Source organism: Lissotriton helveticus, chromosome 5_1 (assembly GCF_964261635.1).
Source record: "Lissotriton helveticus chromosome 5_1, aLisHel1.1, whole genome shotgun sequence".
Classification (NCBI taxonomy): domain Eukaryota; kingdom Metazoa; phylum Chordata; class Amphibia; order Caudata; family Salamandridae; genus Lissotriton; species Lissotriton helveticus.
In genome coordinates, this window is record NC_136065.1 from 2,135,571,246 (window position 1) to 2,135,590,307 (window position 19,062).

Consider the following 19,062-nt stretch of genomic DNA (forward strand, 5'->3'; position numbering starts at 1 on the left):
ACCTTCAATTTCGACATGCTCTGTCCCCCAGCCTAGAGGGCATGGAGTCCTTGGCTGAGTTCAGCTCCCTCAAGGCTAAAGTTTTTATGGGAGATCTTCAGGATCGCAAGATCTCCAAGATCTATCAATCCCTGATTATCCAATGCTCCTCCATGCTACAGAAACTCCGGGGGGATTGGGAGGGCGATGTAGGTCCTTTAGATGAAGAGGACTGGACGGAGGCCCTGGCTACACTGCGGGGGGGGGGCCATAGTGGTGCGTTGCGCTTCGTCCAGTTTAAGTATTTGCATAGGGCTTACTATACACGGGTACGCTTGTGGCGAGCGGGATTGGTTGCCTCTCCTGTGCGCCTTAGATGTAATCGGGAGGAGGGTACGCTAATACACACGGTTTGGCAGTGTCTCTCCTTAGATCGCTTCTGGAGGGGGGTTCACACCGGTTTATCAGAGGTACTGGGTTGGGATCTCCCCCGCTCGCCAAAACTTGCCCGGTTACATGTCATGGAGGGGATAGGAGACAACATCTACAAAGGACACCTATTGCAGCTGGGTCTTATCTTAGCGAAAAGGGACATAGCGAGGGCGAAGAAGGCACCAAGGCCCCCTTCAGTGACTGCATCAAAGAATGGTCTGGATTTTTGTATGGGCCTGGAGAAACCCATCTTCATTGCCAGGGGGTGACCGCATTAACACTTTAAAATATGGAAAAGGTGGGCAGACTATCAGGGATTGCTGTTAGAGCCATCTCAGTTGCACGGGACCCCCATCTATAGCGATCATTTCTATTGGGGGGATCCAGGGGGTGGGGTGTGGTTGGGAACTCCGGTTGATAGCCTTATCGTACTGTCCAAAAGGTTTTGTCTGACGTGGGTGTTCAGTGTGATCCAGGGGGAGGGGTTACATTTTATTTGCATTGCTCTTCATTTTTCTGTGTTTCAAGATGAAAATGTCAAAGTCAGTATAAATTGCTTTGATTGTGCAGACGCCTCTGGGGTCCAGAGCCCTGCTCTCTATGTGTCATTTGACAAATAAAATCAGTTTTCAAAAAAAATAATCATAATAATCCAGTCTAAATAAAAGGAAAGATAGGAGAAAAAAATAATTTATAAATAGGAGAGCAAGCTGAATGCCACTGAAATAAGAGAGTAGGAAAAAAGGGAATATGGAGGAGATCAGGTAAGGAGAACTAGAAGGCAAAAAGGTTTAGGAAATTTAGGAATAAGGAAAAACCCGAGTGAGGGGAACGTCTTGAACATCAAGATGAAGAGACAAAAAACCTACATATACAAATAAGCCTGAGCGACTTACAATGCAGTTCTGAAAAAATATTGAGAAACAAAAGGTCAGCTAATGGCTCGACTGAAACAAGCCCTATTTCTCTCCCAAATTACTCCATCTGAAACATTCTTAAAGCAAAGCAGGAAAATCTTGGCTTCCTCTACACCCAATGTAATAGCATCTTGCCCAAGTCATAGTTTTGCAACCCCTTCAGGGACACATGGAAGCATCCAGGACATCCTGGACTACCAGAGGAAGTCCAGGATATTTGGAAGACTCATGAGCCTGTGAAGACACTGCCATGGTTCATTAACACCACTTTTGGATGCGTTAATTCCTTCGGTCACCCACTGCGTATATTTTACTGCTAACAGGGTATGGCCTCTTTTTGTGACCTGGTATGTCCTGAACCAATGGGCCTAATTTTACTCCATGGGGCCTCACAACCTAAATTGTCCAGCTAATGGAGCACTCATGACTTCGTGGACACCCAGGCAATATAAGCCTCTCGGACTCTAGAATCATCTGCCATCTGGGTTGTCGGTCGGAATCGCCTTCTAGTTACCCAGTCACCTGGCCTGGCCATCTGGCAGCATAGCTCTTGAACTTGGCCAATGTTCTGTGGTGCAATGTACCGGACAATGTTTGCTATACTATCTTGGTTAAATAGAGTGCTGGCCACCCAGGTCATGGCCACAAAAGACTTTGATCCCCAAGAGAGGAACTGCACATTCAAGTTCTCCAGATGACACATGTGAACAGAAAAATACCTTCCTACCCCCAAACACTAATACTGCAGCACACTCTCAAACATATTCACAAAAATGCAGCATATTAACAGCCTCCACAATACTGATGAACCCTATCAAGCATTCAGAGAGAGGCTTCAGATTGAGACGGACCCTCAAAATAAGGGAGTGAAGGTACCCAAAATTGGACAGCACAAGACCGTAGTAATAACAATAAAGCGCTATAAAAGTCTCTGACATAACATTTCGATTTTACAATACATGTCACACTAATGTCTCCCATCTCTTCAAAACATCAGCACATTGCAACATTCTCTAACAAAGTCTTCAAAGACCTAAAGAAGATGCATACTTATATTTACAAGTTCATAAAACTTCTAAATATAGATAAGGCAACAACTGCCAGACCGCTGCATAGTGGGATTGGGACTCCCCTGACCGACCGAAAGCGAATGTGCTGGCTTTCACCTATGCGCCCTCTACTAAAATGGGGAATATAAAAATGGTTGGGTCAGCAAGGATGCCGCATGAGCCTTTGAACCATGTATTAGTTTTCCAACAGGTTATTTTAAAATGTTACATATATTTCATTAAAAAATAAAAGGGGAGTTTCCTTAGAAGAGAGATTTCCCTCTTAACTGAGAACATGGTTTGGGATCTACAAAAAAAGATGGAGGCATGTAAAATGTATAAATACTTCTGATATCCCAGTATGGGGACCTTGGTCTTTTGATTGCTGCCACAATGGCCTTCAAGTACTCATAGTGCATTCATGACTTTGGGCCTACCAGTTGGACAGGGCCTGCAGTGCTGCATTCATGTAGCAGGAGTTCCCCATGTTCTTCATCCCCGTCAGACCTGTCATGGCAGTGAGAGCGACAAACAGCAGTGAAAGAAGGAAAAATGGTAAGTTAGGCAAGAGATGTGGAAAATTGAAAACAAATCACACTATTTCATTGTACTACATCAAAACACATTTTCAGTCATTCAAATAAGCATTTATCAACAACTGTCCCCGCACAGCGTGCTGCTTTAAAAACAGGTACACAAGTGCAGAAAAGGAAACTTTGATTACAGGTAAGTGTAGTTTTCCTTCTGGGGCATTACCACTGAAATCACAAGCAATAAATATTCCCATCCAGTGTCAGATCCCGGACACTTTTGAAAACAAAAATATTTTCTCTAGAAAAGTCATTCTTTTATTTTCAACACTAGAACCATTTTGACAGCCTATTAAAATCTACTTTGACAATTTTTTGTTTAATTACCTATAAAGGGCAACTAATTCAAATGTAAAAAGATCACTCAAGACTAGTGGCGAGAAAACCTGTGTACAAAGTTTTTTTTCTTTAAAATTCACGAACCAAATTATTAGAATCCCTTGAGCTTCTTAAAGTGTAAGTAGACGGTTGAGAAGTTAACTCAACATATTAAAAAAAAAAAATTAAAATCAAAAGAGGGTAAGCCTAAGGAAGAGCGGCTCATCTGGAAGAATGCACCAGAAGGCTTCCAAAGGTCAACTTGTTTGTTACTAGATCAAGGGTTTGGCATTGGGTCCATCTTACAGTAGTTCTGCAACCAATGGGATGGCTAGGGCAAAGGTCATCTCTAACAGGACCTCTATTACAGTCAAGGCCTTGGCACGGGCCAGCTTCTTGGGGTATGTCTGCTATAAGAAGGATGGATGCCAAAAGGGCAGTCGGAGATAGTCGCTCTCTTATTGTATCACTGTTACTAACAGAAAAGCCAGGACACTTGGTGTCTGACAAGATCTCTGGTGGGAAGGATCATTCTTCTCTTACACCATTAGCTTTATTGTTGGGACACCAGGGACCAGCATGCCTATTGCTATATAATTGTTCATGCAGAGCCCTAAAACACTGGATGTGCCTCACGACATCACCGTTAGCAGAAAGAAGGCACAGGATCATGTGATCTATCGCAGTATTATGGTTACTGTCCTCAAGACTGGGGCACAAGATTTCCACTGAAGATCACGGTGCCTGGTACGAAGGAGAAGCTTTTCTCTTATGTATCATGGATACAGGCAGGAAGACTAGGGAACAAAGGTCTCTTTAGGCATACGGTTACTGGCCTGAAGAGCTGGTATCTCTGAAAATAAGAGGAGGTCAGAACACAGACCAGCTTGGGGTATTTTGGTGATATGTTTGGATATTAGGGACTGTAAGTTTCTTGTGACATCTCTAACTATTGAAAAAGCCAGGGGGCAGGATATCACTTAAGGTAGCTCTGAAAATAAAAAGGAGGTCCAGAGCACAAAACTTCTCTTACGCCATCTGTAATTGCTAGGGAGGCTGAGGTCATTTCTTGAGGATCTCTCCAACCAGCAGAAAGGCCAGAACACAAGTTGTGCCTTATGGTATTAGTTAGGTAACTGTCCTCAGGGAGAGGGCAAAGGTTGTTTCTTACAGAATTACTGCTACTGCTACTTCCACATTACCTCTAGGTTTCATGTCATCGCCCTCTGATTCAGACTCTCCATCATCGGCGACAGCAATCGGAACAGACTTCAGATGGTGAGTAGGCGATGGCAAGTCCTGAAATAACAAACTGCGGTCAAACTTGAAAAGTAGGTTGAAACTAAAAACATTCACTACTGAAATGGAAAACCGCTTACAATATGCTCATAAAACAAGGATAGATACCCACAGAGGCAAGTGGCCTTCAACGCTTCAAAGTAACCAGCATACCACTACCACCTGCGAACCACCCAGAGCAAAGCACTGCCAGAATTCATGAGGGATACAAAGTGCAAAACTACCTATCAATAACCACGATCATCATTCTACCCTAAATCACTGCACCCACTGGCCAACCACCACCGTCAGGAGAACATCGGGACAACCATCATAATCAATGCATCCACCACGTTCAGGGGGCTCACCTTTGACAATTGTAAGCTTTGGCTATTAAAGCGAACTAAAAAAAAATTTAATTTATGCCCAGCAAGCAATAAACACCATTAATGAAAGCTAACAGTCGAAACCTACTATCACCTCATTCGTCCATAATCACCCTCATTAAGCCCAATCACAATGATTAAACATGCCCAACCCCATCAGTCGCACTCAGCCAAAGTGACATCACACCAACCTAATTACTGATTGTTGGAAAGGCGACCCCAGGGGAGACAGAAGGTGTCTGACTGTCCGCCAGGAGACCCACCTCTCTGTATGGAATAGGCCGAGCACCGTAGGGAGGCCTCCTTGGCGAGGCTCCTCTCCTACAATCGTAACAGCAGGGTAATCACACTACTTACAGATAGACACTACACAGGAAGGAGGTTCACAAGAATCTTTATATAAGTACTCAAAGCAAGTTCTTGGCAGGATAGCGGCAAGGATCGAGGGACCCGTAATGTCTTGAGTTCGGAGGAAAAGGGGGTAGCGGGACAGTCTTGGCACCCACTGGTGCGTGGGTAGTTCAAGGGTTCAGGCCGCGACAGCGTCAGCAGGGCCTCGTAGACAGTTCCGCTTGGACAGGCCGCGACAGCGTCAGCAGGGCCTCGAAGATAGTTCAGCTTGGTCAGGCCGCGACAGCGTCAGCAGGGCCTCGAAGATGGTTCAGCTTGGTCAGGCCGCGACAGCGTCAGCAGGGCCTCAAAGGTAGTTCAACTTGGACAGGCCGCGACAGCGTCAGCAGGGCCTCAAAGGTAGTTCAGCTTGGACAGGCCGCGACAGCGTCAGCAGGGCCTCAAAGGTAGTTCAGCTTGGACAGGCTGCGACAGTGTCAGCAGGGCCTCAAAGGTAGTTCAGCTTGGACAGGCCGCGACAGCGTCAGCAGGGCCTCAAAGGTAGTTCAGCTTGGACAGGCCGCGTCAGCGTCAGCAGGGCCTCGAAGATAGTTCCAGGTGCAAGAGTTCGGATCAGGATCAGCCGCGACGAGGTCAGCAGGGCTTCGACTCCAGATACAACTGCCGTCCTGATCCAGGGCTGGCCCAGATATAGGACTGGAGTCCTTTGATGCCCGGACCCTCGCGCCTGGGGGTCAGAGGGGCCGGGATGAAGGTGTCCAGACACCCAGCAGGGGGGTGGAGCCAGCGCCCAGGGAGGCTGGAGGGCGATCGATACCAGGCATCCGGGGACGGCTGGAGGGCCATCGAAACTTCCCGCCTCTCGGATCTGTCAAGTGGCCGCTCGACCACCTGGGAGGATCTTGGTGCCCCGATGTCAGGGCTGCGCTGGGGCCGGGGCCAGGGTGGCGGCGGCCACGTGCTCCGGACGTGATGGGCCCAAGATGGAGTCGGGCCAGAGATGGGGCCAGGCATGGTTGCTGGACCGGCGGCGTTGGCGAGCAGGGCCCGCCGGGGGCCAGGAAGAGGGAGAGCCGTAGGTTGCCAGGGGGCGGCCCTCCTTGCGGGTTCGGGAATGTCCGTGTCAGGGGGGTCGACAGCAGATCGACGGCGGCCCGATGTCATCCGGGGCCCGCCATGTGGGAGGGGTAGGCCCACGCCACGAGGCCGTGTCCAACACACGTCCCCTCCAGGTGAAGGCGGGGAGAGTCACCCATCGTCCTGGGGACTCTCTTCGTCGAGGCGGAAGAATCGGGACAGGCCATCAGCGTTGGCGTGGTCGTTGCCAGGGCGATGCTCCACAGTGAAGTCCATCCCTTGGAGGGAGATGGACCATCGCAGCAGCTTCGGGTTTTCGCCACGCATGTGCATCAGCCACCGTAGGGGCCGGTGGTCTGTCTGCACCCGGAAGTGGGGGCCGAAGAGGTATGGCCTGAGTTTCTTAAGGGCCCACACGACGGCGAAGGCCTCTCTCTCGATGGTGCTCCATCGTTGTTCTCTGGCCAGCAGCCGCCGGCTGATGAAGGCGATTGGATGGTCAATTCCCTCGGGGTCCATCTGAGATAGGACCGCCCCGATGTCGTGTTCCGAGGCGTCGGTTTGGACCACACATTCTCGGCTGTAGTCGGGGGCCTGGAGCACAGGGGCGGTACACATGGCTGTTTTCAAGGTCTCGAAGGCCACCTGACACGCGGGGGTCCACTGCACTTTCTGTGGCCGGTTCTTCGAGGTCAGTTCCGTGAGGGGCCCCACAATGCTCCCATAGTTCTTGATAAAACGCCGATAGTACCCCGTGAGCCCCAGGAAGGCTCGGACGGCGGTCTGGTTGGCCGGGGGTTCCCAGGCTAGGATGGCATCGATCTTGGGTTGGAGGGGAGCCACTTGGCCGCTCCCCACTTGGTGTCCCAGATAGGTCACGGACCCTTGGCCTATCAGGCATTTGCTGGCCTTCGCAGTTAGCCCGGCCCGGCGGAGGGCGGTCAGGACTTCCCAAAGGTGTTTCAGGTGTTCCGCCCAGTGGAGGCTGTAGACCGCAATGTCGTCTAGGTAGGCGGCACTGAACTCTTCTAGCCCCGCCAGTACTTTGTTTACTAGTCTCTGGAAGGTGGCCGGGGCGTTTTTCATGCCGAAGGGCATCACCTTGAACTGGAAGTGGCCGTCGGGGGTGGAGAAGGCTGAGCGCTCCTGGGCGCTAGGGGTGAGGCCGATCTGCCAATACCCGGCGGTGAGGTCGAAGGTACTGAGGTACTTGGCGGCCCCCAGGCGGTCGATCAGTTCATCGGCCCGGGGGATGGGATGTGCATCGGTTCTCGTAACAGCATTCAGCCCCCGGTAGTCGACGCAAAACCGGAGTTCTGGCGGGGTGCCAGGGGCGGCGGCCTTGGGGACCAGGACCACTGGGCTGGCCCAGGGACTGTCGGAGGGTTCGACTACCCCCAGGGCCAGCATCTTGGTGACTTCCTTCTGGATGCAGGCCCGAACTCGGTCGGGGACCCGGTAGGCCCGGTGTCGTACTGGCTGACTGTCCCCGGTGTCGACATCGTGGACACACCATTGGGTAACCCCGGGGGTGAGGGAGAACAGATCTGTGAATTGTCCCAACAGTTCCTGACAGTCTCGACGCTGCGCGGGGGTCAGGTCGGGGGAGAGAGAGATCCCTTCGACGGAGCCGTCCTTCTCAGTGCACTTTAGGAGGTCGGGCAAGGGCTCGGAGTCGTCTTCGGTCCCATCGTCGGTAGCGAGTAGCAGGCTCAGTTCTGTGCGGGCAAAATGAGGTTTGAGCCGGTTGGCGTGCAGAACCCGGAGGGGGTTCCGGGGAGACTCCATATCCACGAGGTAAGTGACGGGGCTCTTGCGCTCGATCACCTTGAAGGGCCCGACCATTTGTCCTGGAGGGCACAGGGTTCGACCGGGGACATGACCCAGACCCGCTGGCCCGGCTCGAACTCGATGGAGGAGGAGTGCTGGTCGTACCAGCGTTTCATGTCCTCCTGACTGGCCTCCAGGTTGGCCTCTGCAAGGGCCCGGAACTTCCGAGTCTGGTTTCGAAGGGTCAGGAGGTATCGGTAGACATCCGGGGGTGCGCCTTGGACGGTAGTTTCCCAGCCCTCTTTGACCAGGCTGAGCGGACCTCGGACAGGGTGTCCGTACAAGAGTTCAAAGGGGCTGAACCCCAGGGATTTCTGTGGTACCTCCCGATAGGCAAACAGGAGGCAGGGCAGCAGGACGTCCCATCTGCGTCGTAGTGGCTCCTCTAGGCCCTGTATCATCCCCTTCAGTGTCCGGTTGAACCGCTCCACAAGTCCATTCCCTTGGGGATGATACGGGGTGGTGAACTTGTATGTGACCCCGCACTGTTGCCACAGGGACCGCATATATTTAGATATAAAGTTCGTGCCTCGATCGCTCACGACCTCCCGGGGGAATCCTATTCGGGAGAAGATCCCCATCAAGGCTCGCCCCACCACGGGAGCGGTGATGGTTCTGAGGGGGATGGCCTCAGGATAGCGGGTGGCGTGGTCCACTAGGACAAGTATGAAGCGATGCCCTTGCGAGGTTTGAGGGTCCAGGGGCCCCACAATGTCTATTCCCACTCGCTCGAAGGGAGTGGTCACTACTGGAAAAGGTTGGAGCGGGGCCTTCACCTTCCCCCCGCTCTTTCCGCTGGCTTGGCATGTCGGGTAGGTGCGGCAGTGGTTATGTACATCAGTGCGCATTTTGGGCCAGTAGAAATGGGTCACCAGGCGGCTGTAAGTTTTGTCCTGCCCCAGGTGCCCTGCGAGGGGCACGTCGTGCGCCAGGTTCAAAAGGAAGTCTCTGAATCGGAGGGGAACCACTAGCACTCGGCTGGCCCCCAGCTCGGCAATTTTCTGTTCACTATATAGGAGGTCGTGGTCCCAGTAGACCCAGTGGGACCCTGAGGTGTCCCCGGTAGCTTGGGCCGCGGCTTGTTGGCGGGTCCCCTCGAGGGAAGGGCAGGTCTTCTGCTCCTGCCGAAACTGTTCTCGGGTGGGACCACCCTCTTGGCGCCATTGGGCGAGTTCGGGGATGTCGCTGAGCTCGTGGTGGCTTTCGGGCTCCGAGGGCCTGGTCTCGGAGTCGCATTCTTCATGGATGGCCGAGGGTGGTGGCTCGGGCCACTCCGGCTCTTCGGTCGGGGCGGCCTCGGTTGCTGCCGGGGCTCGGGCCGCCATAGATCGGGTCGTCGCACAGACCCACTCTGGTAGTCCCATCATTCCTAGGTGCTCTCTCCGCTCGACTTGGGCCCAGGGAGAGCTCTCGAGGTCGTTCCCAAGGAGGCAGTCCACGGGGGCGTCGTCCCGGACGGTCACCTTGAGGGTGCCCGACACTCCCCCCCATTCGAAGGGAATTCGGGCCATCTGGCATAGAGTTTCGGAGTTGTCGGCGGCCCTCACGGGGCAGCGTACGTTCGGGATGATCTGTTCGGGGGTCACCAAGTGGCAGCGGACGGCGGTCACACTGGCTCCCGTGTCTCGGAGGGCTTCGGTCCGTCGTCCATTGATGTGGACCCACTGACGGTATTTGCGAGTGTTGCTCGGTAGCGGGGCCTGGGGGACCATGTCTCTATTGCCCAGGCAGGCTAGGGCCATGGCGGCCGGTTCATACTCGATTTGTTCTTCCTCGTAGACCTCTACGTCTTCTTCTCCCTCTCCTCCCAGAGCTGCAGCAGCGAACTGGCGGGTCGGAGGCCCAGTGGTGCCGGGACGCTGGTTCATGGGGCAGAGGGGGTCACTGGCATAGTGACCGGTCCGCTGGCATCTGTGGCAAGTAATGTTCGGGTGGGGCCCCGGCCGTGCTGGGGGGTCCCTCCTCAGGGACGGCGAAGTGTTACTCGGGGGGGACCCGGGAGGGGGCCCGAGGCTGGCGGGAAACTTCGGCTCTGGTTCTGTCCTCCTCCGCCTCCCCGCTGGCGGGGGTGCCCCCGGCCGCCCTGACCGGTTTCTCCTATCGGTGTTCGGGGGACCCGGGTGCTCACCCATCGATCTGCCTCGACGGCGAGTTTCCGGGGCTCGGTTAGCTTGCTGTCGAGTAGATGCTGTCGGAGCTCGACAAAGCAGTTGTTGGAGAGGTGCTCCCAAACGATGAGGTTGAACAGCTGCTCGTAGGTGGACACTTTGCTGCCCTTTATCCATCCTTCCAGGGCCCTGCTATAAAAGTTCACGTACTCGACCCACGTGGTACCGGGGATTTTCTTGCAGTCTCGGAATCTCTGCCGGTACATCTCGGGGGTGAGGCCATACCGGACGAGCAGGGCGTCCTTCATGTGGTCATAGGAGGACATCACGTCGTCGGCCAGCTCCAGCAGGGTGTCTCTTCCTTCGCTGACGAATCTCCCCCATAAGCCGGCACCCCAGTCGGATCGCGGAATGCGGTGCGCGGTCATGGCAACTTCGTACGCTTTGAACCATTGCTGGATATCGTCATTCTTGTAGTACTCCTTTACGATATCCTTCGGGATGTGGACCTTTGGGTCGGCAGGCGGTGAGGGGTTCCGGGCTACCGTGGCGCCAGTTCCTTCGAGGTTGGCTTTGATTTCGAGTTCTTTGAGGCCACGCTCGTGTTCGTATGCGAGTTTTTTTTCTTCCAATTCTCTTTGCCGCCGCCTCTCTTCCAGATCTCCCTCCAATCGCCGTTGTTCAAGGGCCATTTTTTTTTCTGCTAATTGGAGTTCTCCGTCCAGCCGGAGTCGGGCGAGCTCTAGTTCATGGAGCCGACTCCTCTCTCGCTCCGGGGCATCTTCGTGGGAGAGGCCCGGGTCCCTGTTGGCGATTCTTTCCTCTAGGGGGGCTATGACGGTACTCACGGGTCCTTCTCGTACAATGTCATCGTTCGGTTGGGGTGGGGTCTCTCTGGTCTCCACCCAGGTTTGCAGCGCTTCTTTGAAATCGTCCTTTGTACTTAGTCCAGTGGTAGCGATACCCAAGTCTTTGCAAAATTGTTTAAGTTCTTTATGGGTATACTCCTCTAACAGGTCTTTCTGGAATTCTGCGGTCGTTCCGGCTTCCTTAGTAGTCATCGTGGCTGTGGGTCTCTGTCAGTAGTGACGTGTTACTCGCTGTACGATTTTGCGTGGGCTCGGATCCCGTCGCTTGCCACCAATGTTGGAAAGGCGACCCCAGGGGAGACAGAAGGTGTCTGACTGTCCGCCCCGAGACCCACCTCTCTGTATGGAATAGGCCGAGCACCGTAGGGAGGCCTCCTTGGCGAGGCTCCTCTCCTACAATCGTAACAGCAGGGTAATCACACTACTTACAGATAGACACTACACAGGAAGGAGGTTCACAAGAATCTTTATATAAGTACTCAAAGCAAGTTCTTGGCAGGATAGCGGCAAGGATCGAGGGACCCGTAATGTCTTGAGTTCGGAGGAAAAGGGGGTAGCGGGACAGTCTTGGCACCCACTGGTGCGTGGGTAGTTCAAGGGTTCAGGCCGCGACAGCGTCAGCAGGGCCTCGTAGACAGTTCCGCTTGGACAGGCCGCGACAGCGTCAGCAGGGCCTCGAAGATAGTTCAGCTTGGTCAGGCCGCGACAGCGTCAGCAGGGCCTCGAAGATGGTTCAGCTTGGTCAGGCCGCGACAGCGTCAGCAGGGCCTCAAAGGTAGTTCAACTTGGACAGGCCGCGACAGCGTCAGCAGGGCCTCAAAGGTAGTTCAGCTTGGACAGGCCGCGACAGCGTCAGCAGGGCCTCAAAGGTAGTTCAGCTTGGACAGGCCGCGACAGCGTCAGCAGGGCCTCAAAGGTAGTTCAGCTTGGACAGGCCGCGAAGGCGTCAGCAGGGCCTCAAAGGTAGTTCAGCTTGGACAGGCCGCGACAGCGTCAGCAGGGCCTCGAAGATAGTTCCAGGTGCAAGAGTTCGGATCAGGATCAGCCGCGACGAGGTCAGCAGGGCTTCGACTCCAGATACAACTGCCGTCCTGATCCAGGGCTGGCCCAGATATAGGACTGGAGTCCTTTGATGCCCGGACCCTCGCGCCTGGGGGTCAGAGGGGCCGGGATGAAGGTGTCCAGACACCCAGCAGGGGGGTGGAGCCAGCGCCCAGGGAGGCTGGAGGGCGATCGATACCAGGCATCCGGGGACGGCTGGAGGGCCATCGAAACTTCCCGCCTCTCGGATCTGTCAAGTGGCCGCTCGACCACCTGGGAGGATCTTGGTGCCCCGATGTCGGGGCTGCGCTGGGGCCGGGGCCAGGGTGGCGGCGGCCACGTGCTCCGGACGTGATGGGCCCAAGATGGAGTCGGGCCAGAGATGGGGCCAGGCATGGTTGCTGGACCGGCGGCGTTGGCGAGCAGGGCCCGCCGGGGGACAGGAAGAGGGAGAGCCGTAGGTTGCCAGGGGGCGGCCCTCCTTGCGGGTTCGGGAATGTTCGTGTCAGGGGGGTCGACAGCAGATCGACGGCGGCCCGATGTCGTCCGGGGCCCGCCATGTGGGAGGGGTAGGCCCACGCCACGAGGCCGTGTCCAACACTGATGCCCACAAAAAACTAGTCTTTATACCCCACAACTAGTCCTCATGCTAACCCAACTACCACTGCTGACAAACTTGCAAACAGCCACCATTCCATCAACCAACACTACTCACACCTTAACCCAAAGTAACTGCCCACCAAATACAATTAACATAACCTGCCAACAAAGGAGCCTCACAGATACCACCCTAAAAACAGTGTGATCTAAACCATCACCATGAACTAATCAAAAACAATAAACCAAATGAACCAGTACGCACTCTACTGCTACTGATGCATTCATTCTAACACACAAGTCGCAGACCTCGACCTAACAAAACCTGAGAAAATAAAGTAATCAATGGCTCTTTTACCTGCTAAGCTCATGAAAGCAACTCACTCAGGGAAGAGGTGTGGTGCTGCAGCCAGGGAGACTGACACTGGACGCTGGGGCTCACGGTTCGATCCCCAGCACCGGCAGCAGCTCAGCCCAGCACCATGTGACTCTAGGAAATAGCTCGCTTAATCTTCCCGACGGCCCCCAGCACCGGGATGCCTCCGGGTACTTGTGCGCTTTACAAATATTGGATTTACATTTACATTTTACTCACACTGCCATTTAAACACAGAGCAGCACAGCAGCACGCATCCCGATCCCCAATTAGGTACCGTGCAAGACGCACCTGCTTAGGGGACGGCCCTTGGGTGTGCAAGGGCTGCCGGGGCTCCAGGAATACCTCCTTCTCACACGAATAACACCACACCCGGAACGTGGTAAGGTTTAACGTCAGATTGTGCTTCTTGACCTACCACCACAAATTAAGAAGAGGAAGAAGGATGAAAGGAGCATTAGGTTTGTAATGATTTCAACTACTGAGTTTAGGAAAAGGCCAAAGGAATTCATGCAACAGACCCAAAAAATGAGAAGCGAAATTGCATGAAAGGAAAATATAACCCAGCAATAATCATCTTCGGACCACAACAATAAAGTGGTAGAATGCAACTTACCTGTGCATGAAGTGTGCTGTGGTCAGCATACGATTCACCGCAGCCCACGTAATCACAGCCATCCTAGGAGAAATAAGAGACACCCTGTATCGAAGAGGGACAAACGGCAATGGCATCCATGGTAACACTCTTAAGAGAGATCCCCTAAACTTCTTAGAACAGACTTCACCCTGCAGTGACCTACTGATGACGGGCATTAGGACTGACCCTGCTAGCTGCCTAATGGATCTCAGCCAGCCTCTAACAACAAGGGCCCCCTGCTACTAACATGGGTTTCTAGGGCAGGGAAATAACATAATTCAAAAAACAATCCCATGGCAACTAAAGGTCTAAAAAAGGTTAGCAACCTAACTACAGGGCATGATATTGTTAAGGACTCAGTGTACACATGAAATCATTAAAAATTCATTTATTCAATACAAAATTCTTTAAAATCATTCATTTAATCAGAATTTTTTTTTAAACTTTTTATTATTTGAAACACAAAAAAACAATACATCGAACAAACAAGCAAGGCAGTACAGTAATAATACAGTCATTAGGTCTGTGCTCAAGGAGGACGGGAGATACATGATAGCAGGAGAAAAAAGTCTTTGAATACAGATAAGGGGAGGGAGGCGGAGGCAGAATTGCATATGAGCAGTACAATATACCACAGCCGGAAGGGATATAGGTCAGGGCGATGGGGAAGGACTCTGGATAGCGGTGAGCGGCGGTGTACAAATATCTCCACGGTATGAGTTCCACGGATTCCAAATCTTCCCCCATTTTTTGGGCCTGCCTCTTGCCATATATACTATTTTCTCTCGAAACATGCACCAGTCCAGACTCTCTTTCCAAGCAGTCACTGTAGGCGGCCTTGGGGATCCCCACAACTGGGCAATATCTCTCTTCGCAACCATATTGGCCAAAGTCACCCACCGAAGCTGCGACACGTCATAGTCATTCGGACCCCATACATTCAATAAACATTGTCGGGCTTCCGGCATCATAACAACACCCGTGACATCCTCCATAATCTCATGGATACGTTTCCAGAATCGCACATACCTCACCATATGATGTGGAGATAGGTGCCAAGGAGACCACACCCACGCCGACACATACCATCCGTAGAGAAGCCCATATGAATTAGACGGGGACCAGGGACATAGATTCTGTGGAGGATCTTGAGTTGGACCAGACGGATGCGGGCTGGAATCGCCACCTCCTTGGGAGAGGAGATCGCGGACTGCCAATCCTCATCATCCAGTTCAATACCATCAGCAATCCAGGCCTCACGGAGGCGATCAAGCAGACCCGATCGGTCATTAATCATTTTCTTATAGAACGGTGAGATAGTACTATCCGGCACATAGCCATCTAGTATACGATCTTCGAGGGGGGAGGAATCCGGAACAGCACTACCCACTGGCAACACAGAATTCAGAGCATGACGTACCTGGATGTAACGAAATCTTTCCCTGTCACTCAGCTTATACTCTATTTGCAGTTCAGAGAAGGCCTTAACCTTTCCTTTAACCAAGAGATCACGCACTTTACCAATACCGATCATGTCCCACTTATCAAATCCCTTCGTCCTCCATAGGCCACCCAACTTCGCAGAGGCATAGAGCGGTGTCGCACCCGTTAATTTATCACCCCAGCCCATAGCCGCTGTTGCGCTATGCTATACCCGCACAGCTATAGCGGTAGGTCCCGTGAGTTGTGAATGGGGGGGTCCCGAGTAAAGTGCCTTATAATAATCACCACCCGGGAGCAGCCACTTGTCCATTTCAAATGCTGGATTCAACGCCGGGCCATACATCCCGTGGTTGATAGCAGCAAGGTGGGAAGCCCAGTAATACCTACGAATATCCGGGAGCGCTATACCGCCATCATACCAGGGGAGTGTCAATTTCGGAAGAGCTATGCGCGAACGTCCGTCCCATATTAGTTGCCTCTGCAACGATTCTACTTCCCGAAAATATGTCGACGGGATAACATCAAAACTATTCTGGAGGGCATATAGGAACCGAGGTAAGGACATCATCTTAAAAAGGGCCGCACGCCCTAGGGGAGACAACGGTAATTTACGCCAACGTGCTACATCGGAGCGTAACCGTTGGAGTGGGGGGAGCAAATTACGTTCGTAGCGAACCGCCGGTTCCATGGAGATAAACACACCCAGGTACTTAAAGCCAGACTGCGACAACTGGATGGGACAGCCCCGTGGCAAACGAGGGACATCACCCGCTAGTACATAAATGTAGGATTTCGACCAATTAATGATGAGGCCGAGTTCTTCCCGAAGGAGGTAAGTACGTCAAACAACACATTGAGCGATTTTTGGGGAGAGGTAAGGTACAATAAAATATCATCCGCGTATAAGGAAATGCGATCCTCAAATTCCGGCGTCCAGCGTATACCCTTCATCGAGGGTTCCCACCGTAGCCAGGCGGCAAGAGGCTCCAACGCCAAAGCAAAAAGGAGTGGGGACAACAGACAACCCTGTAGTGTGCCCCTACCGAGAGTAAAAGGCACGGAGACGCGGCCATTAACCACCACCTGGGCTAGCGGTGTTTCATACAGGAGTTCCCAGCAGCCTCTGTGGCGCTAGCCGCGTCATTCGCGCGCCAGGAGGCGCTTAAATCTGCAGTTACCCCGGTCGAGGGGGGGGGTCATTCTGGAAGAGAATTGCTGACGCTGGTCGAACCTTTGGTGATTGTGGGGCCACTTGGATTTCCTGCCACTTGTGTTTTTGCCCACCCGCCTCCCGCCGCCGGACTCCAATTACACCTCGGAGTCGGGCCGCCGAGCGGAGCGCGGTGTAGGGTGAAAAACTACTGTTCCCAGCAGCCTCTGTGGCGCTAGCCGCGTCATTCGCGCGCCAGGAGGCGCTTAAATCTGCGTTACCCCGGTCGAGGGGGGGGGGGGGAGTCATTCTGGAAGAGAATTGCTGACGCTGGTCGAACCTTTGGTGATTGTGGGGCCACTTGGATTTCCTGCCACTTGTGTTTTTGCCCACCCGCCTCCCGCCGCCGGACTCCCATTACACCTCGGAGTCGGGCCGCCGAGAGGAGCGCGGTGTAGGGTGAAAAACTACTGTTCCCAGCAGCCTCTGTGGCGCTAGCCGCGTCATTCGCGCGCCAGGAGGCGCTTAAATCTGCAGTTACCCCGGTCGAGGGGGGGGGGGGGGGAGTCATTCTGGAAGAGAATTGCGGACGCTGGTCGAACCTTTGGTGATTGTGGGGCCACTTGGATTTCCTGCCACTTGTGTTTTTGCCCACCCGCCTCCCGCCGCCGGACTCCAATTACAGCTCGGAGTCGGGCCGCCGAGCAGAGCGCGGTGTAGGGTGAAAAACTACTGTTCCCAGCAGCCTCTGTGGCGCTAGCCGCGTCATTCGCGCGCCAGGAGGCGCTTAAATCTGCAGTTACCCCGGTCGAGGGGGGGGGGGGGGGGGTGAGTCATTCTGGAAGAGAATTGCTGACGCTGGTCGAACCTTTGGTGATTGTGGGGCCACTTGGATTTCCTGCCACTTGTGTTTTTGCCCACCCGCCTCCCGCCGCCGGACTCCAATTACACCTCGGAGTCGGCCCGCCGAGCGGAGCGCGGTGTAGGGTGAAAAACTACTGTTCCCAGCAGCCTCTGTGGCGGTAGCCGCGTCATTCGCGCGCCAGGAGGTGCTTAAATCTGCAGTTACCCCGGTCGAGGGGGGGGGGGGGGGTCATTCTGGAAGAGAATTGCTGATGCTGGTCGAACCTTTGGTGATTGTGGGGCCACTTGGATTTCCTGCCACTTGTGTTTTTGCCCACCCGCCTCCCGCCGCCGGACTCCAATTACACCTCGGAGTCGGGCCGCCGAGCGGAGCGCGGTGTAGGGTGAAAAACTACTGTTCCCAGCAGCCTCTGTGGCGCTAGCCGCGTCATTCGCGCGCCAGGAGGCGCTTAAATCTGCAGTTACCCCGGTCGAGGGGGGGGAGTCATTCTGGAAGAGAATTGCTGACGCTGGTCGAACCTTTGGTGATTGTGGGGCCACTTGGATTTCCTGCCACTTGTGTTTTTGCCCACCCGCCTCCCGCCACCGGACTCCAATTACACCTCGGAGTCGGGCCGCCGAGCGGAGCACGGTGTAGGGTGAAAAACTACTGTTCCCAGCAGCCTCTGTGGCGCTAGCCGCGTCATTCGCGCGCCAGGAGGCGCTTAAATCTGCAGTTACCCCGGTCGGGGGGGGGGGGGGGGGAAATATTCTGGAAGAGAATTGCTGACGCTGGTCGAACCTTTGGTGATTGTGGGGCCACTTGGATTTCCTGCCACTTGTGTTTTTGCCCACCCGCCTCCCGCCGCCGGACTCCAATTACACCTCGGAGTCGGGCCGCCGAGCGGAGCGCGGTGTAGGGTGAAAAACTACTGTTCCCAGCAGCCTCTGTGGCGCTAGCCGCGTCATTCGCGCGCCAGGAGGCGCTTAAATCTGCAGTTACCCCGGTCGAGGGGGGGGGGGGGGGGGGGGAGTCATTCTGGAAGAGAATTGCTGACGCTGGTCGAACCTTTGGTGATTGTGGGGCCACTTGGATTTCCTGCCACTTGTGTTTTTGCCCACCCGCCTCCCGCCGCCGGACTCCAATTACACCTCGGAGTCAGGCCGCCGAGCGGAGCGCGGTGTAGGGTGAAAAACTACTGTTCCCAGCAGCCTCTGTGGCGCTAGCCGCGTCATTCGCGCGCCAGGAGGCGCTTAAATCTGCAGTTACCCCCGTCTCGCGGGACACCGGGCGAAGCCCGGGCAAAGGGCGGGCCGTCTGAGGCCGTCCGAGGTCGGACAAGATTGGGTTGGGCCTGGTACTCTGTTTGAAATTGTATACATTTAGCTTCAGTACATTGTTCAATTCGGATATTGTTTTCAGTGTACCTATTGCTACTGTAGTGTATGGTGGGATATTATCGTGCTTTGAGTGCTCTGAGTAAACTGCCCATTGAATCATGCCTGCGAAAAAGCAAATTACTCCTAAAAACACTCTCGACAACTATCTTGTTCATGTTGTAGAAAGAATTAACAGTGATAGGAGATCCTCATTGGGACTAGATTCACCTAACCAATCTCCCTTTGTTGACATAGAGCCAGATGATCCCTTTGCGCAACAACAAAATAGCAGTTTAACTGGTGAAATACATGACTCTCTCCATGATACCAATATCATCCAGCCTAGTGGTATTGTCGCCGGTATTGAGGATATCAGTGTTAATGAAGCTCTGATAGACATATCCACCAGTA

The 19,062-nt window shown here is 53.7% G+C and overlaps 1 protein-coding gene across 1 annotated transcript in view; it reads right to left on the reverse strand.

Annotated features, from left to right (window-relative positions):
- Positions 1 to 19,062, reverse strand: part of USP20 (ubiquitin specific peptidase 20) — a 352,979-nt gene that overhangs the window by 302,741 nt on the left and 31,176 nt on the right. The window contains exons 4-7 of the mRNA XM_078646239.1: positions 13,815 to 13,877; positions 13,490 to 13,612; positions 4,488 to 4,584; positions 2,815 to 2,884 (exon numbers count right to left, since the gene is read on the reverse strand). Coding sequence (XP_078502365.1) covers positions 2,815 to 2,884; positions 4,488 to 4,584; positions 13,490 to 13,612; positions 13,815 to 13,877 — 353 coding nt within the window. The remainder of the gene's footprint in view (positions 1 to 2,814; positions 2,885 to 4,487; positions 4,585 to 13,489; positions 13,613 to 13,814; positions 13,878 to 19,062) is intronic.